This window comes from Lepidothrix coronata, unplaced genomic scaffold (assembly GCF_001604755.1).
Source record: "Lepidothrix coronata isolate B3197 unplaced genomic scaffold, Lepidothrix_coronata-1.0 Scaffold23, whole genome shotgun sequence".
Taxonomy (NCBI): Eukaryota; Metazoa; Chordata; class Aves; order Passeriformes; family Pipridae; genus Lepidothrix; species Lepidothrix coronata.
In genome coordinates this window covers 7,201,185-7,224,930 of record NW_016690203.1, presented here as the reverse complement: position 1 = coordinate 7,224,930, position 23,746 = coordinate 7,201,185, and the positions used below count along the sequence as shown (strand labels likewise).

At 54.8% G+C, this 23,746-nt stretch overlaps 1 protein-coding gene and 1 long non-coding RNA gene across 6 annotated transcripts in view; both read right to left on the bottom strand.

The window, feature by feature from the left end:
- Nucleotides 1-6,485: 6,485 nt before the first annotated feature.
- Nucleotides 6,486-14,358, bottom strand: LOC108494216. Its single transcript, XR_001873775.1, has 2 exons — nt 7,629-14,358; nt 6,486-7,515 (listed from the first exon to the last, which is right to left on the bottom strand). It is a non-coding gene; the product is annotated as an uncharacterized LOC108494216 (long non-coding RNA).
- Nucleotides 14,359-14,392: 34 nt separating this feature from the next.
- MEF2D (myocyte enhancer factor 2D) overlaps nt 14,393-23,746 on the bottom strand; it is a 74,970-nt gene continuing 65,616 nt past the window's right edge. For 3 of the 5 annotated variants that reach the window (XM_017808463.1, XM_017808464.1, XM_017808462.1), the window contains 5 exons: nt 23,245-23,435; nt 22,948-22,968; nt 19,725-19,854; nt 16,164-16,473; nt 14,393-14,775 (listed from right to left, as the gene is read on the bottom strand). In XM_017808463.1, the coding sequence (XP_017663952.1) occupies nt 14,445-14,775; nt 16,164-16,473; nt 19,725-19,854; nt 22,948-22,968; nt 23,245-23,435 (983 nt within the window). In that variant the 3' untranslated portion in view covers nt 14,393-14,444. The remainder of the gene's footprint in view (nt 14,776-16,163; nt 16,474-19,724; nt 19,855-22,947; nt 22,969-23,244; nt 23,436-23,746) is intronic. The other 2 variants (XM_017808465.1, XM_017808466.1) reach the window with 2 other exon arrangements.

Sequence of the window (23,746 nt, the reverse complement as noted above, 5' to 3'; positions counted from 1 at the left end):
GAGGCCAAACAGTGGCTCGATGCCTTCAAAGGCACCCACGTAACCTGGTAGCTTCAGAGGGGAAGGGGGTTGGAGCCTGAAAACAAGCAAGTTCATTTATATCAGACCATCTCAGCCTGAGATGTGATGTTATCCTCAGCTTCAGCTCATCCCCAAACCAATAGCAAAAAAAAAAAAAAAAGCCAGGAAAAAAAGAAACCCAAAGACTAAACCTAAACCAAATATCAAAATTTCCCTCTTGTGAGAAGAGGGGAGCTCTGTTTTGTGTCGGTAAAATTGGGTGAAGTGTCCCCCCGGCACCTACCCTGGCTCACCCAGCTGCCCAGAGCCCTCAGTCCAGCAGGTGCCTTTTCTTCTGCCTCAAAGGGCTTTGATCTGGACAGCTCTTTTGGAGAATGGCTGTTGTAAGAGATGCCTGGCACGAACACGGCCTGATTGCAGCCCAGCTCGTTAAAAAAATGTTCCCTAGGTATTGAAGGGGATAACAAGGATATTTAAACATTCCCAGCGTGCACCTTTAAGCAGCAGAAAATAAGGGAAATTGCTATCGTTTAATTCAGTATTGCTCCTTTTGAACTCCCACTGGCTCTGCCTGCAATTGTTCCCTTCGCCGGAGCTCGGAGCCGACTCTGGATTACAGGGACGATGGGGCTGCGGGTCCGGAGGGCTGGGAGGGCTGAGCACAGCAGGACCAGCCTCCCCCTGACAGCAAAAGGCCGACGAGGCTGGTTTCCATTCGGGCTTTGAAAGATTTCCCTCAATAGCTCAGAGCAGGGTCCAGGTTTGGGGCCCACAGCCTCAGTTTGTAATTACTCTCGTATTTTGTGTGCGCCAGGGAGAGGGTGGAGCGGCGTTTCTTTTTTGTCTGTATCTCTGAGGAAGCTTTTTCCAAAGCGAGAGCAAAAAAATCCACAGCTGGTGTTGGTGGATGAGACACTCAGCCATGTTCTGGTAGGGGAAAAAAAGACAAAGTCTAATTTTAGATGTTCTGAAATGCTTACAACATGCATCCCTCCAATGGCCTGGCACGGGCACCGGTGGTTATTTCCACCCCAGCAGAAGGAGAGAACAGGGAGCTGGGATCTGCTGTACCCTGCACTGGGCTCTCCCCAGGTGACCCCGAGGGATCTGCCCTGGGCAGGCCCATTACTTAATATTTATGGAGAACAGCTCCTGGACAGAGGAAGAGACAGGGCTCCTCTTATTTGAGGCAATTTGCTCACATTTTGGCTGAGCCCCTCCTGGCCAGAATTCCTTTGGGAATGTCTCTATCTCCAGAAAAGCAGCTTTGGGAGCCCCACAGGCTCAAGTCATGCTCCAACAGCCCATTGTTTAACAGGAAGTTTGTTATTTCCCAGGTTTTTTGCCCTCAACACCTGTGGTCACCCCCTCCACGCTTCCCCCACGGTTTCCGTTCCTCTGCCAGCCCTGTGTGCCAGTGGAGCCCCAGCCCCATCCACCCCTCCCACACCCATCTCCCTCCCAGACTTTTCCTGCCAACCCTGCGGATTTGGATTTTGGACCCAGACCCAAACAATTCCTCGTTTTCCCATTTAACCCCAAAAGAGCTGTTCTGAAGAAGCACTTGAGTACAGGAGAAGCTTTCGGGGGAGCAGAGCCCCTGCGTTCCCGCCCCGGCGTGGGGAATGTGCCATAGAGGCAGGACAAAGCGGCTCAAAGGGCTGCAGCCCCCTGCCCGAGCCGAGCCTTAGGGGAGGGTGAGGGTCTCAGCTTACCCGGCCTCTCATAAAAGTCTCCTCCATTCTAGCAAATAACCTTTATGTCCAGGGACTTGCAAAGTTTGCTTTCTCCCTCCAGGGTTAGTCACAGCAGGAGTGACAGAGAAAGCAACCGCTTGTAGGAGGTTCCTCTGCATAATAACCTCAGAGGAGTTTAGGTCTAAAGACTAAAAGGCTCTATTTACTTTCACTGACAAGGAACAATCTAAGCAGATGTCCTTTGATGGGATTAGTTATTAATCCTTGAATCATGGGTAAATGGGAAAATGATCCATTATTTTCTGCAAAATCCTTCACTACTTTAGATTTCAAGGATGGGGTGGAGGATTGTTAGCAGAAAGGTCTCGACCTGTCTGTTTTGGCCGTTTTAAAATGTATTTTTACAGTTTGTGCCGTGGAGCGTGACTCTGAAATAAAATTAAAAAAAAACTCAAGAAAAAGGGGTTTGATTTCACTGACGGCCGAGAACAATGTGCCGAGTCAGGCACTCGGCAACGATGGGCCAAGGCATTTCTTAGATAAATACCTTGAGGTTTAAAATAATAATAACAACAACAACAACAACAACAACAACAATAATAATAATAATAATTACTCCCCCCTCTAAAAACATATACTGCAAACAGCTTTGGCAGCTCTGCCTAAGTGTTTAGATCCTCCCGATGTCTCTGTGTCCCATCAGTGACAAACAGCAGCAGAGTCCCCGTCGGTCAGGTGGGGCTCAGCGTTGGCTCGGGCATCCCATAAATAGTGTGTGTAGGTGGGTGCAATGAGGGAGGGATGGGAATTGCTGGTGAGACACACCGGGTTGGCTCAGGGGGCTCCTTCTCCCCGGGGTGTAAATCCGTGCAGCCGATTTCTGGTGCAGGGGGAGGTGTGGCCACACGAGCATTGTCCCATGGGCTGGGTGGAAGATCCTGTCCTGCACCGAGGGGCTGGAGGACACGCTGGTGGAGCTCCTACCCATGGGTCACCACCCCGGCCCCTCGCCCCCCACGGGAGAGCAGAACCAGGAGCTGCAGTTCCCGGCAGTTCACCCATCCCTCGGCGCTGTGGCCGCAGCTCAACGGAGTGAATATTAACAGTCCCGAGACAGCCACTCACCCCGAACTCTGCCTCCAAGTCTCCCATGTAGGGAAAGCAGGAATAGATTCCCAATGAATAATTTACTCCGCTTTCTTTTGATTTGCGTTCTGATTGTGCACAGCAGTGCAGGCTCGGAGGGGAAAACATATTCTGATTAAAGATTTATACTGGGCCTATAATTTTGTTGTTGCTGCTTAAATCTACTTCAAAGTGTGAGTAGGGTGGCTGTAAAATAAACACTCTGGAGAAGCCAGGAGCTTTTGGACCATCTCAGGGTGCGAGTGTGGGGGTGCACAGCATGTGCAAAGCATGTGGTTTCATGGATACAAATTTTGCACTGGCTCTCTGGAAAGGTTCTGTCCCAGGCATCCTCCTCATATCAAATCCAGCCAAACAGGGATTGAAATGCCCTCTGTTGTCTCAGACTACTGACTCTGGGTTCCTTCTCCTGAGCTGAGACCGCATCTCAAAAAATGAGAAATAATATGAATTTGGGCTTTATTCTTTTACTACTCTTTTTCTGTTCTTTTGCTATTCTTCCATCACACAAAGAACAGTGTCTGGCTGCAGGGAGTGATTAGACCTGGAGCTGGAAGAGGCTCTAACTAAAGGTAACCCCATATATAGGGAGGAACCCAACTTCAGCTTCCAGTTTCCTCTGTTACCAAAACTTGGAAATATGGGAGTGCAGCACTCCAGGTCCTTCCCAGGCTGCCAGCTGAGTGAGCAGGGCAGAGGATTTTTCTTTCCTTCCTCCCTCTTCCTCTGGCTGCCATGTCCCCAGCAGGCAGACCCACTTCCCAGTGCAGCCGAGCTGTGGGACAAACAGGGTCATCCACCATCCCCTAAAGAGCCTTTGGATAAACCCTCGGTGTTGCCATCCCCATGTCTGGTTGACTGGGGAAGAGGGAGACCCAGCTCCTGGAGCTCCCAGCCTGCTCCTGGGAAACAGCAGCTTGCATGAAGTGGAGTTTTGTAACAAAATTGTTTTGTGGGATATTTTGGGGCTGGCTGGTGGCATTCAGCTGACTGAACACGTCGCTACAAAGCCCTGCCAGGAGAAACACCTCAGAGATGGATGGCTTTGATCCCACTCTTCAAACCATCTTCCCAGGATGGGGAAACTCATCCCTGGAAGCACTGGGAAGTCTGTGGATGCTCCAGATCCTCAAAGGGAAAGACAGGTCCTTGCCTCACCTGCATGGGTTGGAAACTTTGCAGGCTGCCACAGACCTGGCTGCTGTCGCTGGCTCGGTCAGCAAAGAGTCAGAGAATCATGGAATGATTTGGGTTGGGAGTGAACATAAAGCCCATCTCATCCCATCCCTCTGCCATGGGCAGGGACATTTTCAACTAGACCACGTTGCTCCAAAGCTTGTCCAACCTGGCCTTGAACACTTGTAGGGATGGGGCAGCCACAGCTTCTCTGGACAACCTGTGCCAGGGTCTCACCACTCTCAAAGCCAAGAATTTCTTCCCAATATCCCATCTTACCCTGCCCTCCGACAGTGGAACCCATTTGCCTTTGTCCTGTCTGGCCAGGTCCTTATGCCGTGGAAGGGGCTCTCAGGTCTCCCTGGAGCCTTTTCTTCTCCAGGTGAACACCCCCAGCTCTCTCAGCCTGTCTCCAGAGCAGAGGGGCTCCAGCTCCTGAAGCACCTCCGTGGCCTCCTCTGGACTCACTCCAGCAGCTTCACATCCTTCCTGTGCTGGGGGCAGGGCCAGAGGTAGCTCTGCAGGTGTGGATCTCACCTGAGTGGAGCACAGGAGCAGGATGCCCCCCTGAGGTGCTGCCCACGCTGTGGGATGAGCCCAGGCCAGCGCTGACGTTCTGTGCCGTCGGTGCCCGGGAGCGGGTCCCGCCAAAGCCCATCCCGGGGTTTTACTCCTGTTCGAGGAATTCAGGCCAGACCGCGGAACTCCCCAGCCACGGAGCACGGGGAACACGGAAACAACCCGCTGAGGCCCGAAATTCCCCCGCTCTGCAGCCTCGCGGAGCCCCAAAGTCGCCCCCCCCGGCCCCCCCGGCCGCGGTGATTGACAGCTGTCAATCAGCGCCGCCAGCCCCGCCCTCTGCCGCCACCTGGCGGCGACACGGAGAAACGCGCCGGGGCGGGGGCGACCCCCCCAACCCCACCCCCCGCTCCCCAAAACCGGGTTGGCATCGGGAACAGCTTGGCTGTACGAGCATTAAAGGGAATAAAGGGTCAGAGCAGAGCCCTCGCGGGGTGGGGAAGGGGATCTTTCCCCTCCCCCCCAATCAGTTTTGGGGTGAAAAGGCTATTTTTTGCTGAGAGGCAGTTCTTGGCCTGGTTTAGTTGAAACCATACAATCATGGAATTGTTATGGTTGGAAAAGGCCTCCAAGATCGAGTCCAACTGTTCCCCCAGCACTGCCAAGGCCACCACTAAATATTTCCCAAGTACCACATGTCTGTTAAATCCCTCCAGGGATGGGGACTCCACCACTGCCCTGGGCAGCCTGTGCCAGTGCCCAACCATCCTTTCAGTGAAGAAATTCTCCCGAATATGCAACCTAAACCTCCTCTGGTGCCACCTGAGGCTGTTTCCTCTTGTTGTGTCCCTTGCTCCCCGGGAGCAGAGCCCGACCCCTACTTGGCTCCAACCTCCTGTCAGGCAGTTGTAGAAAGTGAGAAAGTCCCCCCTGAGCCTCCTTTTCTCCAGGCTGAGCCCCCCACAGCTCCCTCAGCCTCTCCTTGTGCTCCAGACCTTCCCCAGCTCCACTGCCCCTCTCTGGACACACTCCAGCCCCTCAATGTCTTTCTCATTGTGAAGGGCCAGGATTCAAGGTGAGGCCCCCAGGAGCTGTGTGCTGCTGCCCTTCCTGCAGGCATCAGCCTCACAGCATTCCTGGGTGTATCCTGAACCCAGAGGTACCCAGCTGGGGTGTGTGACTGGGACCCCAAATCAAAGGCAAGTCCTCAGGAGCTCACACTTACCTGGCATCCTGGCTGGAAGCCCAACAGAAATCCACCCCTGGGTGGAGGGAGGCCCCGTTCCTAAGTCAAGCCCCCACCAGGAAAACCTTTGGGTAGGAAAGGCAGTGCCTGACCTGGAAGGAGCCTGCAAGGGTCCGTGGCAGCCACAGCACGGCGTGTCCTGGGGTGTCCATTCCAGCCCAAGGACTCGGTGCCTCCACCAGAAACTGGGTGGTGGGGACCACCATCTCCACTGAGAGTATCCCAGGGGAGCCAAGAGCATCCCAAGGCATCTGAGAGCATCAAAGAGCAGCCAAGAGTACCCCAGGACAGCTGTCACCCCTCCTCAGGGTGGCCTGTGGGGAGGGGACTCTCCACAAGCCAGGGGTATCTTGGTCCTCAGCCTGGTTGAATCCCTTGTGGATGTGAGACAGGGAGACTGGGAACACCTGAGCAGGACAGAGGGGAAACGCCCTGCTCCTGCATCCCTGGGGCTGCTCCAGGTGTGTCCCTCTGCCAGGCCACTGCTTTTCATCCAGGTGATCTCAGGCCCGTGTGCCCAGTGGGAGCAGGGACAGCAGTGTTACCTGCAGCCACCAAGAGCAGGTGACACAGGAGCAGCCCCACCTTGCTGAGATCTCTGGCAGGAGCTGGAGGCCAGAGAGACACCCTGCTGCACCCTGCCATGGGGAGGGCAGGAAAGAAAGAGCCAGAGGCACAGAAAATTATCAGAAACGTGTATTTTTTTTCTTTTTAATAGTAAACCTCTTTACAACAAATATAGTGAAAGAGTTTCCAAACAAAACTCATAAGAATTTCTCATGGTAATTATTATTATTATCATCATTTTTTTATATATTTTTTTTCTTATTGTGGAATATACAATAACGCATCACCATACAGCACAAAAAAGGAATATTGAAAAAACGAAACAGACGTCTCAACCACGTGCTGCAGTCCCTGGGAAGGAGCCATTGATTGTCAAGGGAGCAGGGACAGGAGGGGATGGGGATGGGGGGCGACGGCATCCCCAGGGTGGGGGAGGTTCTCGGTCAGGCCAGACCCCAAGGGTGCAAATACTCCAGAGAAAGATGGAATTATTCAAAAACCACGGTTAAAACGTTACAAGCTCTCAGCATAAATCCTCCCTCCCCTCCCACTGCTGCTTCTGGGCTTCTGCTGCATCGCCCCTGGAGAGCTGGACACGGGGAAGGGGACACCGTGGTCCCCCGGAGAGCTGGACACGGGGAAGGGGACACCCTGATCCCCTGGAGAGCTGGACACGGGGAAGGGGACACCCTGATCCCCTGGAGAGCTGGACATGGGGAAGGGGACACCCTGATCCCCTGGAGAGCTGGACACAGGGAAGGGGACACCCTGATCCCCTGGAGAGCTGGACATGGGGAAGGGGACACCCTGATCCCCTGGAGAGCTGGACACGGGGAAGAGGACACCGTGGTCCCCACTCAGAATCCCTTGACTCGCGCACACACACACGCACACACACACGGGTGGAGGAGCATCAGGAAAAGAAAAGAGGTTAAAAATATATATATATATATTATAGATACACAGTTTATTTTTTTTTTCCTTTTAAATTGCTTCTCAAAACAATAAATAAAACTCCTCAGGGGAAGTGCACGTCCTGTTTTGTTTCTACCTGTGCAGCACCCTGGGGAGAGGATGCAGAGCTGCCTGTGCTGTTACAGACGGGCTGAGCGGGGAGATCCAACGAACCATCACACAGAGAAGCTGAGGGAGAGGGGATTTATGTTTGTTTTTTTTTTCTTTTAGTGCATCATTTAAAGGGTCTATTCTATTTTACAAAGGTTGTTGCAGACACCCCAGAGTTTGCTAACACCTACCTGCTTTACTGAGCTACAGGGAACCAGAGGCATGAAGGGGATGGGGGAGACCCAACCCAGAGGCCATGTGGGACACAAAAGGGGAGCAGCAGCACAGCCGTGATGGTCCCCACCTCTTCAGTGTCCTATTTGCCTGCACACTGCTCAGAAAGAGCCGTGGGGAGGAGGGGTGTCGTGGCCCGAGCTGGGCTGCTTCACCCCTCGGCCTTGCAGGAGATGCTGGGAGCCCACGGGGACATCTCAGCATTGTCCCACGACAGCGTGCTTCCCTGTGGAAAGGATGTTCCATAGGGCTCTGCAGTGGGTTTGTGCCCAGAGAGCAAGGAACTGGGCTGGTCTCTACATCTCGGTGGCACCAGCAGGAAAATCCCGCTCTGGAAACCCAGCCGAAGGGAAGAAATCCCTCCTTTGTGGGTGGGATGCAGGGGGGGAACAGCTCACCCCGGCTCACCAACGCCTCTCCTCGCAGCAATGGGCTGGGGATGTTGTAAAACTTCCAGTTCCCGGAAAACTACTTCAGACTGCTCGGAGACGATCCCGGCGCAGTCTGAGCCACACCACCCTCTTCTGGCTTAAGGAAAGCACATTCCAAACAGGCATCGCTCCAGAGAACGGAGCTCGGGAGGAAGAAACTGGAAAACAACGTGGTTTTCCACTCGCTAGGGAGGAGAGGGGAGCTGGAATGACCTCATCCATTCCTCCGAGGTCCCTGATTCCTGCCGGGAGTGTAGCAGAGAGTGGGAGCATCCCTGCACACCAGGAACCTCCTTATATCCAAGGCTCACTTAAATATCCTCCTGCATGTTTCTCACCTCTCCAGACCCACGGGGGGACACGCCAGCGTGTTGGGAACCCTGTGGAAAAGCATCCCTGGTGTGAAGCCATTGCCAAGTGGCTGCTCCCAGCTGGGAGCCCGGCCAGGTCTGGGTCTGGGACACGGAAACCTGGGGAGCAGGGAGGGACAGGGAGGGGAAGAGCAAGGGAAGAGCCAAGAGGGTTAAACAAGAAATCGCTGTACAACTCGGCCATGTCCAAAGTCAGTATTATTACAATATACTCTGACAAAAATATAATCTCATTTCATATCAATACAACAAAAAAACCCCCCAAAACCAGTTTTCTGTACTGTTACCATCGCTAACAGATTGAAACTCGCTATTTACAGTTACAGTAGCCAGGTAAAACACTACAGGTGAGAGACCAGAGAGAGGAGGGGCAGAGGGACACAGAGGAGATAAAATCTCTGGAGGAAAGGGGAAAATAAAGGGGGAAAGGCCCTCTTACATCCCGAGCATGGCTTCTGGCATCGGAAAGGGAAGGGTGATGGATGGAGGTAGTGAAAACATAATACTTGGTTTACGGGTCTGGTTGGGATTTTTTGTGGAAGAGAAAAAGAAACAAAAAACCAAACCAAAACGAAACAAAAAAAGATAGAAAAGGAGAAAAAAGAGAAAAGAAAGAAAAAAGAGAAGAAAGAAAAGTGAAGTGAGAGGGGAAGGCAAAGGATAAACATGGGAAAGGGAAACGAGCAAACGTTCAGCTGAAGCCCATAGTTATGGACTTGCCCACAGCCCTGGGAGAGGTGGATAGAGATGAATTTTTGCCACTTTAAGTGGTAAAAATCCTCAAAATATTCCCAAATTGTGCCCTCAGCCAGAAGGATGGGAGGGCAAGGCAGGATGTGGCACCAGGGATGGCACGACCAAGGCATGGTTGGGAATATCCTTCCTCATCCAATGGATGCTCACCCCAGCAACACAGAGGGACCCGTGCGGAGGGGACCCCTGAAACGCTGAGGGCCCCTCACCCCTGGCAGAGCTCTAGGCTGGCAGAAGCAGTTAGCAGCCTTTTCCCCAGAGCTGGTGACAAACTTCACAATTCCCATCCAAAGCGTTAGGGGGAATCTCCCAAATGAGCAACATAAGGGAAGAAAAAAGTGCAGGAGGTGAAATTTTCAAGGAAAAGGTGGGGGTTTTTGTAAATTTGCTTTTTTCCCTGGTTTGCCAAGATTATTTTGGGAGGGAAGATGGAAGTGAAAAAGGGGGGAAGAAAAGGAAACTCTTTCTCCTTGCCCCACTTTCCCCCAGGCCCACACATGGCCCCATTGCCAACAGCTCTGGATTTAACACTTCCATCACCCTCCAATCCCAACACTGGCAGCAGCCCCAAACACACAACAGCAGCAAAACCCTTCCCCAAGGGTCTCCTTGCCACCACCCCTGGTGGTGCCCCTCGCACAACCACAACCCACTGCCGGATCCCTCCAGCACCGACGCCCTCATCCAAACGTCCAACACAGCCGAGCTCTTCGCCACCACCCAAAACCACCCCAATCAGCAGGGGGTCACCCTGTCCCCCACACCCCACCCTGGCACCAGCTGATCAGCCCCACAGCCGCCCAGAGCAGGCGAGACCATCCCCCTCGATCCATCACCATCCTCACCACATGCCAGCAGCCCTTCCCGGGATTTCAGGTTCGAGATATCACTTAGGGCCTGCTCCATCCCTAAATCTCCTCCCGGGGTGGGCAAGCAGCTTCCCACCCCATCCTGCTCCTATGGCTACCAGTAGCAGCATCACCTGAGCCAGACCCCGCAACCTCCTTCCATCCTCCTCCTCCTCTCTGCACCAAACCCCGGCCACTCCGGCACACGCTGGCGGCAGAGCCCTCGCACGCTCCGTGCTCCTGGCACGTGGGACTCATCCCTTCCTCTGCATCTGCCCCCTGCAACACTGCTCCCCTGGCATCGTCCCGCAAGGGACACTGCGGTCCTGGCCAGCCCTGTCCCCCGCTGCCGGCACAAACACCCCAAAACCAGCCAGCCAAGCCCTGGGAAAGACCAGCCTTCCCGGGCCGGGGGTCACAGCCCCTCCCACAACACCAGCACCGCGGTCACATCCACCAGCACCCCAAATCAGCCGCCCTGGGGCAGGGAGAGGAGGGGGCGACGCCGGTGCCCCCACCTTGGCTTACCTGCGGCCGCGGCGTCGGGCCCCGGCGGGCGTGGGCTGGAGCATCCACAGAGAGTTCAGAAGGTAAAGATCAGAAACAGACTTTGGTAAGTAACCACACGTTTAGAAAGGAATATATCAGTTTGGAAACATCTCAGTGCATACTTCTTATATGAAAATATACACAATTGTATTTCATTCTCCAAAAAAGGAACAATTAAAAACAAAAGCAAACTAGCCCAAACACAATATATTAGCTGTTTTTTTGTTGTTTTTTTTCTTTTTTTCTTGTTGTCGTCATCCTTTAAAATCTTTAACGCTACACTTTGTTCAGGTTACACTTTTTTTGTCTTTTTTTTTTTTTGTAAATGTTTTTTTTCTTCATGCATTTTACACCTTTATAGCCTTTGAGAATAAATAAGCTCCATTTTGCTTCCACATCTCTAAAAACTGCAGCATTTTAACTATTGTCATTTAAATCGTGCAATTTTTTTTTGCAACACCCCTTTTTAAAAAATGGAAAATATATATATATATTTTAAAACTAAACCCTATACAACGCAAAAATTCCAAATTAAAAAAAAAATTATACACAATTGTAACTGTCAACAGTACAGATGAGCACAAGAAATAAAATTAGATCAGAAACATATTTATAGAAGCACAAAGGAGGGTGTTGGTTTCTTAGATTGTCATTCTTCTCGTTGTCTTTTGAAAATTAGGAGGAGTTTACTGGATACTACAGTCTGGGGGGAAATAAAGGATAATGACCCGGACAAAAAAAAAAATAGAATAATAAAATAACCCTAAGCCCCCAACAAAATGAAGACCCCGACAAACAGCCCCCAAGCCCCTTTCACCACAACGTGAAGCCGTGCCTGACCGGGGCAGCCCCGCCTTCCCACGAGCCATACTTGCCCGTGGCTCCAGCCCAGGGGACCGTGGAGTTCTGCTGCCGCGCTGCTGCGGATCCGTCCGGCACGGCACAGCCCGGCGCTGAACCGCCGGCGCCTTCCCCGCCAGGCACATCTAAACCTGCATCTACGGAACCCAGAGCGTTTGGGTCTTGGATTTCGTGGTTTTCCAGGCTCTCAGTTTCCAGGCAGAAGTGTGAACTTGGGAGTCAGGGCGTGAAGTCCATGAGCAAAAATGTTTTTTTGGTTTTTTTTCCCCGCTCAGGGTTCGCTCTGCACCGGTGGCGTCAAGTGCCAGGGGGGTCTCGCCGCCGCCTCCCCGCTGGGGTCTCTGGAGAAAACTGCTCTGCTGGGCCCTCCTGCTGTGTCGCTCCCAGCGGGGCAGACCTCGGTGAGTTGGGTTTAGTTTCTTTTTTGTGAAGGAAAAAAAAATTGAAATACAAAACAAGAGCGATGAGATGTCGTTATCCCGCCTAATTTCCAAAGCAAAGGCCGTGCAAAGAGCTCAGGTGCGCGTCCGGTACATCGGGCATCGCCGGGTCGGGGGGCACAGCGTGGGCGAGGAGGACCATGGTCCGCAGTGTCTCTCCCACTTCTCAACGGACAAACGGAGATGGAGGGAGGGAGATCCGCTTCTGCCGCCGATGCCGCGCCGGCATTCCGGAGGTGAGAGCCGAGCATGTCCCTGGCACACAGTGGTACCCACTGGGTTCGTCTTGGGGAGGGGAGACGGGGGGTTTAACTGCACAAAGCCTGCCAGGAGCCCTCCCTGGCACCACGGGGCTTCACCCTTGTCTGCCCAAGGCCCTCCAGAGCGCAGGAACGGGAGAGGGAACTCCAAATTTATCATTGGAAAGGAATCAAACCATTATTTGGAAAAGCCTTTGTGGCAGGAATTTGATATGACAAGATTTTGATGGGGTAATTTTATCCCACACATCGCTCCGTGCCTTCTTCTGCAGGGATGCCGGTATCTGGAACCCTGGCACTGCCATCCTGGACCCTTCCCCAGGTCTCCACACCCAAATCAATGAATCCTTGGGAGAGGAGAAGGTCAGGGCAGGTATCAGCTCAGGAGGGATGTGTGGGTGACCCCCCTGCAAGGATTTTTGGAGGATTTCCTCTCCTCCCCCAACCCCTCCCTTTAGGTCACCCCTGTTCATTTCACAATAATCATCAATTTTTTTTTGTCTTGTTTTTCCAAATTAGAAACTTTGGGATAAATGCTTAGTTGGGAAACGTTTATAAAAAAACATACATTTTCTTCTGCTTTGCCCTCATTCTGGGACATTTTTATGCCATCCACCTCATTCCAAGGCTCAGCTGGTGCTGACACCTGGCAGAGGAATGCAGGAGGAGGATAAATCCCCCTGTGACTCTACTCCTCTCCCTCTGCTCCCACTCGGGGGAAGCTGACCCCAAAGCAGCTCCCAGCTCCTCTGAAGCCCCCCCAGCCTGGCCAGGCTCCAGCTGCTGAAGGAGTTGGCAAAGGTGGCATCCAGGCAGGTTTTGTGCCAGTTTGTGACCGTGAGCCCAGGGGTGAGCGGGGCTGGGGTGTCCCTGCACAGGGTGACAAGGCAGGCTGGCAGGGGGATGGGGAACCAGCATCCCAGAGGAGAGCGCCTGCAGGGAGGAAGCTCTCCCTAACACCTACACAGGTCGGGAACAGACCCTTCTGCTCCAAATCCTCCAGCCCTGAGTTGGCTGCTGCATTTTGGGATCAGAGTGCTGACACCTTTCCCCAGGAAACTGCCAGAGCAACTGGCAAGACAAGGAAATTCCTTCTTTTTCCTTTTTCCTTCCACTAAATCACTGCATCAAGACTTGAGCAGATTTTCCACACAGCTCACCCTTACCTTTTGAGGCCTAGAAACCTTCAGGCAGAATCCCAAAGGATCATTATTTCAGTTGCATCCTTCAATAAAAAAATAATTTCTTCCCATTTTCCTGATTTAAAGCTTTGGCCCATGTGGAATGGGAATGCATTTTTAAAATGCTTTCACGGATGTCGTTTGATAAAACCCACCATTTTCTTTGAAAAGCAGCACTAACACATCCTCCCTCTGCACACCCACTGCACCCGGGCAGAGGCAAGGCTTTCCTGGGAAAGAGGAACTCCAGTGTTCCAGTGACCCTGGTCAGAGATGGCAGAGTTCCCTGCTCTGCTAGGAAGGATGAAAGGATGCTTTCTGCATCCATTTGTCATGCAAACTGCAAACGGGATTAAGCCTTAAAAATCTGCCTCTTACTCCCTGGATTAAGCTTTCCAGTATCCAGGAGGCCCAAGCAGGCTGTGGACGCAGCTGCATCCTGTTTCATACCTGTTTCATACCCCCTCAGCCTCCCTTTCCAGCTGGTTTAGGAAAACTGGTGTAGGAAAACCCTTTTTGAGGAAAACTGGTGTCTGCCAAAGCCCTTCAAGCTTTCGGAGAGCTGGATCGTGTCCGAACTGCCCCTTCCTGCGCATGGACCCAGGAGAGCCCGGGCACGGCGTGAAGGTGCATTTCAGGGTGCTCTGTGCCCTGTCTCCCCCCAGAGCCCGTCCTGCTGCAGGCGCTCTTCCCAAGGGATACGGTCCCACTTCCCGGGGAGGGGTCTCGCCAGCCAGTGGGCACCGACTGCCCGGCCCGCCCGCCCGCGGGGGAGCATCGCCAGAGGCTGCTGTTTTTGGCAAGCACACAGATATTCCATTCCCGTGCCCCGTTCCCACACCCTTGGCTGTTCCCGAGCCCGCGGCCCGGCCAAGGAGAGCCGTATGTACTGCGTGCGTCGCCTGCTGCGCTAGAATGAATGCCTACAAAAATCCTAAAGCTATTTCTCAGGCAGTTTATGATAATTTTCCCCCCACCCCAGCCCATCCCCATCACCCGTTTCGCCCCCCCCGCCCCTCCCGCCCCCTTCCCGCGGCCCCACCGGAGCCGGCGGCGCTCCCAGGGACGGCGGGGACGCGTTATGTGACCCAGGTATCCAACCGCATGCGCTTTACGGAGGGGCTCTCCCCCTCGGGCTCGCTGCTGGGCCGCAGGAGGCCCAGGGAAGAGCCGAAATCGGGGCGGGCGGGATCGTCCCGCTCGCTGCTGCCCTCGTAGGAGCTGGTGTTGCTGCTGAGGCTGTCGACGGGCGAGCGGCCGGTGGGCTCGTGCCGGGGCTGGTGGGGGAAGGTGCTGAGCGGGGTGGCAGTGTTCCTCTCCCGGTTGGGCGAGACGGGCTCCGACTTGATGCTGATGTTGGGGTTGGTGTTGACAGTCAAAGTGGTGGTGTGGGACAAGTGACTCCCTTGTCTGGGCATCCAGAAGGCAGGGGAAGAGGTTGGGAAAGGAGGAGGAGGAGAAGGAGGAGAGCAGGAGGGGAGGGAGGGGGAGAAACAGGTGAAAAAAGAGATAATGGTAAATTTCTCATTATTATCTTTTTCACAGCCTTTTACCCTCCGATACACAGAATCCAAAACCTGCACATTCCACAGCCAAATGAACACAGGATTATGAACCTGGATTAGATTACTAATCTGGATTCATAATTAGAATTATGAATCACTATGACTCCAGAACACACGAGCTGTGTGCTCACCAGGACACGTCGCTGCCAACCTGGGACCTGCAGAACCCCGCGAGCAGCACCTATTCTCCCCCAGCACCCTGGGATCCAGCTCCGATCCTACCCACCGTCCCAAAGCAGCAGGAGGAGAAGGACAGGGTGTAACATCCCTGTCCCATGGGTATCTGTACAGCTCTGCCCCAGCGTCTCCGTGGGCTGCACAGACACGGTGGAGGGTTTTGCTCCAAACTGGGAACCTCTTTGCTACAACCCAAAATTTCATCCAGACTTTCCATACTGGTGCAGGAGGTCTGGGTGGCTGCTGGGAAAGCTGCTGTCTGCCCTGCCTGGAAAATGTGCTCCAGGCAGTGAGGAAATGAACTGAACTCCCTGCACAAAAGCCTCGTCAGTCCACCCCTCCCTCTCGCCGTCTATCCGTCCATTCCTCCATCCATTCACCCGGCACTTCATGCTGGGCATATCAGAGTGTCTGATTCAGTGACTGGGGCAAAGTCACAGATTTCCCCTCTTCAATTCCTGCCTCTTTCTGTCCCACAGACTCAGTGTCATCTCAGGTAAGTTGCTTAAATCTTTATTTTGACCAAGTAACTTGGTGTGTGGATGCTTTATTTCAGACTAAAAGGAGATCCACTTCAGAAAACCTGCTCCAATATGTAAGTGTTTTCTTCCCTGGAGGAAAGCAATCCATTTGCAATACTAAAAGCCACCTTCTTCCTACACCAGCAGGACACAATTCCAGACACCTTATCCTGCAACTTCTGTTCCATCTAATGCTGACTCTGGCTGTATCCTGGCCCCCCAGTTGAGAGCAGGGAGCAATCCTGCTGTGGACAGACAGCAGGATGCAGCTCTTGGAGCACCCCTGAGCATGCCACTGCTCTGATCTCAGCTGGGGACTCTGGGTCACTCCTATGACAGAGGCAGGGACAGGACTCCCCAGACTTCCTGAGCTGGCTGGGCTGGCTCCTCTTGCAGCTGCTCCTGCCCTCCAGAAACACAGCGTGGACCCACGGGGGCCCAGCAGGGAGGAGTTACAGCTGAAGTTCTGCAGGTTTGGCACCTCTGAGGAATTCCCCATTTCTGTCTGAGTGGCCCTGGTACCTGTTCCACTTACATTAAGTTTCCTAGTGACACGGGGACCAGGTGCTGCTGCTGCGGCTGCTGCTGCGGCTGCTGCTGTTGTTGCTGCTGTTGCTGCTGTTGTTGCTGTTGCTGCTGCTGCTGCTGCTGTTGTTGCTGCTGCTGCTGCTGCTGCTGCTGCTGTTGCTGCTGCTGCTGCTGCTGCTGTTGCTGCTGCTGCTGCTGCTGCTGCTGCTGTTGCTGCTGCTGCTGCTGCTGCCAGGCAGAGATGTTGCCAAGGGACAGCCCTCCAGGTGAGCTGAATGCTGGCAGCGAGGACAGCTCAGCGCTCGTCAGCTGATAATCTGGAAGAGAAGGAGCCCTTCAGTCATTTCAGCGTCAAACCTGCTCCCACAGCACCCTGAGTACTGCGAGAAGATGGAGACCTGCAAGAGACACAAACACACAACGTATGGAATATTGTCTCGTGCTGCAAGTGGTACAGGGATGCTAGCTAGAGGACACAGCTCTTGGAACCATGGAATGACTTGGGCTGGAATCACAGAATCATGGAGGTTAGAAAAGACCTCTGAGATCATCAAGTCCAATCTATGACCAAACAACACCATGGCAACTAGACCACAGCATTATGTGCCGTGGAAGGCACCTTTTAAAGGCCATCTAGTCCAACCTGCAGGGTCACCTTCCACTGTCCCAGGTTGCTCCAAGCCTCATGCAACCCAGCCTTGAACACTTCCAGGCATGGGGCAGCCACAGCTTCTCTGGGAAGCTGTGCCAGTGTCTCAGCACCCTCAGCATAAACCATTTCCTCCTTATATCCAGTTGCCTTCTGGCCTCAAGGCTGGCAGGACTCTCCACACCCCCAACACCCACCGGTGCCATTATCCCCCAGGCAGAGCAGTGGAAGGGGCAGCCCCATGGTGCAGCTGCATCCAGCTCCCCCCAGGAAGGACTGTGGGCATGTGAGACACCGCACAGCCACCCTCCAGCTGGGTATACAGAGCACAGACACACATGTCCTCCCCTCCCTGGGCAGCGAACCTCCAACAGCTGGTGAGACCCACCCATACCTGGAGCATCCTCACCCCTACCTGGGGCACCTTCACCCACAGCTGGGGCATCCCCATCTGTGCCTGAGGCACCTTCACCCATACCTGGGGCATCCCCACCCATACCTGGGGCATCCCCACCTGTGCCTGAGGCACCTTCACCCATACCTGGAGCATCCTCACCTGTACCTGGGGCACCTTCACCCACAGTTGGGGCATCCCCACCTGTGCCTGAGGCACCGTCACCCCTACCTGGGGCATCCTCACCTGTATCTGGGGCATCCCCACCTGTGTCTGAGGCACCGTCACCCCTACCTGGGTCACCCCCCCGTGTGACAGCAGGGGGCGCTCCCCACCCGCCATGGGGACATTCAGCAGCCACCGTGTCCCTCCCCACGGACACCTCACATCCCGGTACCCCCCCACGCTTGCAGGACGATGCCCTTCCCCTATAGGACCTCGGGAACATCCCAAATCCCCGTGGAGCACCCCACACCAAGGGGGGATTTTACAAGGGGTGGGAACGACGATGGAGAAAACTGGGGGGAAAGTGCTGCTGCTCCTGGAGATGGTCAATTCTTGGTCGGCCACGTCAACACCTGACACAGACACCACGGACCCACAGGTCAATCGAACCTTCCCCGTGCCCTCTCCCTCCCCCTTTCTCTAATTTTGGGTGTCTCGTGGTTTCAGCTGTCCCCGCCCCAGCAGCACACACAGAGGTGGCTGTGCTGGTGCTGAACCGCTGCCAACGCCGCCGGCGGATCCCCGGCACACCCCACCCAACGTCCTTCACCTCCCGCACCGGCCGTTCTGGTTCGGGAGCTCCAGACACCCACTGGTTACAGTGGCCGCCCCCACAGCCCCCACCAGGGCTGGAGCTGGAGCCTCTCTGGATCACAGAGCTGGGAATGGTTGGGCTTGACTGAATCCAGCTGCGGAGCCGGCATGGGAAAGGGCACGTAACCCTGGCCAGGCAGCTTGGCACAACTGCACCCACTTGAAATCCAGACAATTCCCACTCAATTAACAGGTGAGTCCTGGAAAGAATAAGTGGCAACGCCTCAGGCTGGGAGTTCGCTCAGGGTATCTGCACCCCACAGTGACCCACAAGATGATCATCCTGGCAGCATCACAGAATCATGGAATTATCTAGGTTGGAAAAGCTATCCAGGACCATCAAGTCCAGCCATTCCCCCAACATTGCCAAGGCCACCACTAACTCATGTCCCCAAGTGCCACATCCACACATATGTTAAATCCCTCCAGGCATGGTGACACCACCACTGCCCTGGGCAGCCTGTTCCAATGCCTGACCACCTCTACCATAATGAAATTTTCCCTAATATCCAACCCAAACCTTCTCTGGCACAACTTGAGGCCATTTCCTCTTGTCCTGTCACTTTTTACCTGGGTGAAGAACCCGAACCCCACCTGGCTCCATCCTCCTGTCAGGAAGTTGTAGACAGTGAGGGAGTCCCTCTGAGCCTCCTTTCCTCCAGGCTGAGCTCCCCCAGCTCCCTCAGCCACTCCTTGTGCTCAAGATCCTTCACAAATCGAGATAATTCCCACTTAATTAACAGGGCAGCCCTCGTAAAACAAGTGGCAACAGCCCAGGCTTGGAGTTTGCACCCCATAGCGATGCCCCCCACGCTCACCCCCACAGCAAACCCCGTGGCACAGACACCGCTGGTGCTCGGGCAGGAACACGGCTCTGCCCGTGGTCAGCTCTGAGAGAAAATAACTACAGAGAGCTGAAATTCAGCCCCTCCGCCCTGAGCAGCAGCACAGGGCTCAATTAAAACCTATTTTGGGGACTCTGGCTGTGCCCAGCCTGGCTGGCGAACGGCACGGCCAGCGCCGGCTGCCACGCGGGGAGAGGAGCCTCATCACGCACAACCGGCATCTTCAGGGCTACACCTACTAATTTAGGAGAGGGAGTTCCCAACACGCCTGTTCTGGGTTCTTCCAGACAAGCAGCTTTTTACATTTTTGCAAACTTTCCTCTGAGCTCAGAGCAAGTTACACAGGCAACCAGCAAGTCCTCAAAGTTCTCACGGAGGTCTGACAGGTGGCAGATGAACAACCCCTTTGCTTGGGCAACTGTGCTGTCACCGTCGCCTCGGGCTGGCTTGAACCCCGCCAGCCTGAATCAGGTGTGCCTACGAGCAGGCTGGTTTGCATTCTTCCCAAACTTTTGGGGGCCTACGCTCATTGTCATTAAGCCCCTATTACAGCATCCCCCGAGCTCTGGAGAGCCCAGGGATGGGTGTAGCTGTAATTAGCATCCACTTGCACAGTTTGATGGGCTACAGCGGGGCAGGATCAGCCCTCACAGCCCTTCTGGCTATGACAGCATTTATATAATGACTTTCCCCTTGATTTTAATCCTGTGGAACCTTCGGACTCAACCATGTCTTGCAGCAGCAAGTTCCGTGAGCGACGATGCAGCTGCTCGGAGAGCACAGGCACATCCCTGCAGCAGCACATTTCCCTCTCCTGTTAATTCGCTCAGTGGAGAGCTCAGACCTGGCCACTGCTCTTACCTGTGTTGTACGCTGTGGGCATGGCAGAGAAGGGCAGCCCCTGTGTCAGCAAACTCGGAGTCGCCACGGAAACAACTGGTGTGGTCAGAGAGTGAGTTGCTTGGGAGACACCCAACCTCTGCGTGTTCTGCTGTGGGAGCAAACAGGAAGGGAATTAAAACCCAGATGGTTGGACTCTGTCGTCTTTGTGGGTTGTGGCCCCTCAAGACCCCCTGGGCATGCACTGGGGTTGAGTACAGAGACTGTGGGATAAGCAGGATTGATCCTCTCGCCATTCCACACTGCAACAAAGCAAAGTGCAAACCACACCAGCTACTGCCACTCTGGACCTTGTGACACTCATCTGCAGGTCACTTGGCCTTATGTCCCCTTCCTGCCCAGGGCTGGGCTTCACCCACCAGGACCAGCCTGTCCCTCTGTGCATGGGGGGCAAATGTCAGCAGGATGCTTCAGACTATTCCTCCCTGCTTTCCAGAGGTTGTGTGTGAGGTTTGCTGGGCTACCAAGGAGTGACAAAGGGACCACCAGGACCAGCCAAGGCAGCGCAGAGCCGACACATCCTCTTCCCTGCAGCTCCAGTGGCCAAGATCTGCCTCAAGGGAAGCTGAGGATGCTGAGCATTGGCCTCAGGATTTTAAAGGGACTCTGTGGCATCCCTAAACTTGAAGTCCAGTGCTCAGCAACCTGCCAGCTCGGTGCCCTCAAGAGGTTTGTGTGACTCAGGCATTAGCAGGTCCACTGTGGAAAAATTCTGCCCTTGGACCAGTGCACGCCAGCCTCCCCCTGTGGTTTTCCAGGCAGTTACGTGGGCGGATCTACAGGTCAGATTCAGCCCTGTTTACAAGGCAGATAATCTGGACTGTCTCTGCTGATCTGATTTAAATCAGACTCAAGAGGCTTGCCTCTAATCCGAAGCACCCCAGCACACGTCACCCTGTGAAGACTGGGGCAGTGCCCAGCTTAAATCATGCCTGGCACGAGGCTGGCTGCGCCCTCAGCACACAGCGAGGAGCCTTCCTCCCACACCGAGGGCTTCCAGGGCCTTGGAGGGCTGGGCATGGACCATGCAATGCTTCATGGCCATGGGGACTCTCCCGGGATAAGGCTGGAGGCTCAAACCCTGCCCTGGCCACCTCCAGAGGGTGATAGCACCCGGCTGTGCTGGATTTGCACACCCTACGCCCACATGGTGCCCAGCCCGCAGGTCCCTCCCGCCGCCCGCCCGGGGAAGGCGATTACCAGGACTCTAATTGCTAAAGCCCTGGGCTCTAGAAGCGGGTTTTCCTGGCAGGCATCCTGCTGGCAGGCACCCTCGGCCATGCCCACTGCCATGGGTTAAGGACACGGCAAGAAATGCCTCCACAGAGAGCAGGACCCAGCCCCATCCCTCTCCTGCGTGTACTGGACCCCGAGCCAGCTCAGCAGGATGCAGCCCTCAGCCCCATCACCTCTGCCCCTTGCTCTGGGGCTCTGCAGCTTTCCCAGGAGAGCAGAGGCACAGGGACAAGTGTGGCCACTCTGGAGGGCTGGGCTGCTGGGACACGGGCTGCGCCAAGCATATCAGCCTTGGGAATCACAAGGCGAGTGCAGGGATGTCATCCTGCTTTTCACCCCAATCCATGCAGAGAGGAGGTGTGGAAGCTGCCCCCCACCCCGGGCCACTCACACTCCATGCCCACACACAATGCTCCAGTTGCAAACTGCCATTCCAGCTGGCACCAAACCATGCACATGCTCCCAGGGAGCCCATGCGTTGCTGTGGGCTCCGCGAATGGATCCTGTGTTAGAAGAGTGGAGACAAATGGGGGGATGCCTCTCTGAACCCTCTAAAGGAGCAGAGTGTGCTCAGAGCCCAAAGCTGCAGGAGCAGAGCCGGGGCTGGCAGGGCTGGGGCTGCCGGCAGAGGCTCTGGGCAGAGGGGCAGGACGCAGCGGAGGGGCCGCTGACTCATCCCGCTGCTGCCTGGAAAGAGGTGGGAGCTGCCATTTGGAGAGAGGATCTGGTGTGTAGGTTGAGCAATATGGAGGGAGCAAATCTAGGGAGAAGGTTAATGGAGCAGGGGGGCAGCTGTACCGGACAGGAGGGATCAGCAGGGACAATGCTCTGCATTCCCTTTCCCGATCCAGCTGTGCCAAAGTCCCTGTCCCCCACTCACCGTATTTCATCACCCTCCACCTCCCTTCTGCCACCTCAGCTGTGGAGAGGATGTTCTTCACTTCCCGGAGCCTGGGAACGCCTTGGGCAGTGGGAATGGGGATGAGCAGACCGGGAGGAAGGGAGTGACTGCTCTCTCTCTGCACATGGGGAAACTGAGGCAGGGAGCTGCTGGGAGGGGGCCACTAAGCAAGAAGGGTTTGGGGGCACAAAGAGCAAAAGAAAGAATCCACGTCTGCCAAAGCCCTGGCCCATCCCTGCCCTGGCCAAGAGTGTCTCCTTGCAGGCTGCCAGAGGGACTGGCTTACTCCTGTGTTTTGGAGAGCTTTTCCCCGGCTGTGATCTGCATCCTGCAGCAGCTCTTGCCCTTCCCTCGCTGCGCTGACCTGTCGCCCATCTGCCCTGCACCAGAATAGCAACGGAGCAGAGTGAATCATTGCCACAAACAAGGTGGCATTCACTTTGCTGGCAGGAAGAGGAAAAAAAAGCCATAAAAATAACACGGAAAAGTGCCCCGTGCACAAGGGAGGTTTAGGGACTGCACTAGCCAGCCCATGGATTTACACAGGCTTTAAATAATATCCTTAATATGGGAAGAGCCTGATTTACTCCCTGTCTCTCATGTGCTGGCAATGGACCAGGTCTTCCCGTGCTGTAACTGTGGTGGCTCCAGCAAAGCCCATGGGGCAGGTCCAGGCCAGTGGCGGTGCCCAGCTTGGCTCTACAGCCCCCAAAGGGACCCTGGCTCACCTCCCTGGGGTGACCAGCACAACTCTTTTGGCCTTGGTAGAGAAACAGGTGCTTTACAGCTCATGTCAGCTCCTTCTTTTTCATAGGGTACTCGATTTTCCTATAAGTGCATTTTTCCTGGGATTGATTTTCTGAGGCAGGACTGGATGTGTGTTTGGTGCCCACATCCCACCACATTCCCAACGGAGGGCAAAGGAGCCAGTGTCCACCCCCTCCGCATGCTCCACGCCTCCGTCAAGCCAGGGCAGGGTGTGGGGACCAAGGGGGACAAGTGGCCCACGTCCCACCCTGCCGCCATGCACACTCAGAGGGAACTCACCAGAGCCAAGTGGTCCTCGGTCTGCCCGCGGGAGAACAGGGAGAGAACCGAGAGGCACCGTTAACTCGAGCGCCCCATCCCCGCCGCACCCCGCGCTCGCCGGCACCACAATGGGAATCCAAACCTTCCTCCTCAGATCTCCCTGCCGGCACAGCCCCAGCCAGCTTCCACTACTACTGCATGGAACAGGCGCCTGCCCTGCATCTGCTCCAGCACCGAGTCCCCCTGCGGCCTGTCCACTGCCAGGGGACCCGCTCCCACCCCAGCTGGTGTCCCGACAGACCCACGGGCACTCACCAGGTGGTGCATCAGCCCCTTCCCGCTCTGCGAGGTGATCACACGCAGGTCTGGCTTGCGGCTGTTGGCAGCGAGCTGCGTCCCATGCGAGGGTGGCGGTGGGGACTTGGCTGGGATGATCTTGCCCAGGCTGCTGCCATTGGACACAGGAAGGAGACTCGGCGAGGCTCTGGCACTCACGTAGCCATTTCCTGCAGGAAAATGGGTGACAGAGATGAAGGAGGTAAGTTCATGGTGTGATGGAGAATGCACGGCAGTGAAAGCACGGCAATGGCAAGTGCATGGTGGTGAACAGGTACAAACTGAGAGAAGGGACATTTAGGCTGGATATTAGGATGAAACTCTTTGCTGTTAGGGTGGTGAGATACTGGAACAGGTTGCCCAGGGAGGTTGTGGATGCCCCAACCCTGGCAGTGTTCAAGGCCAGAATGGAGTGACCTGGTCTAGTGGGAGGTGTCTCTGCCCATGATAGGGGGTTGGAACTAGATGATCTTTAAGGTCC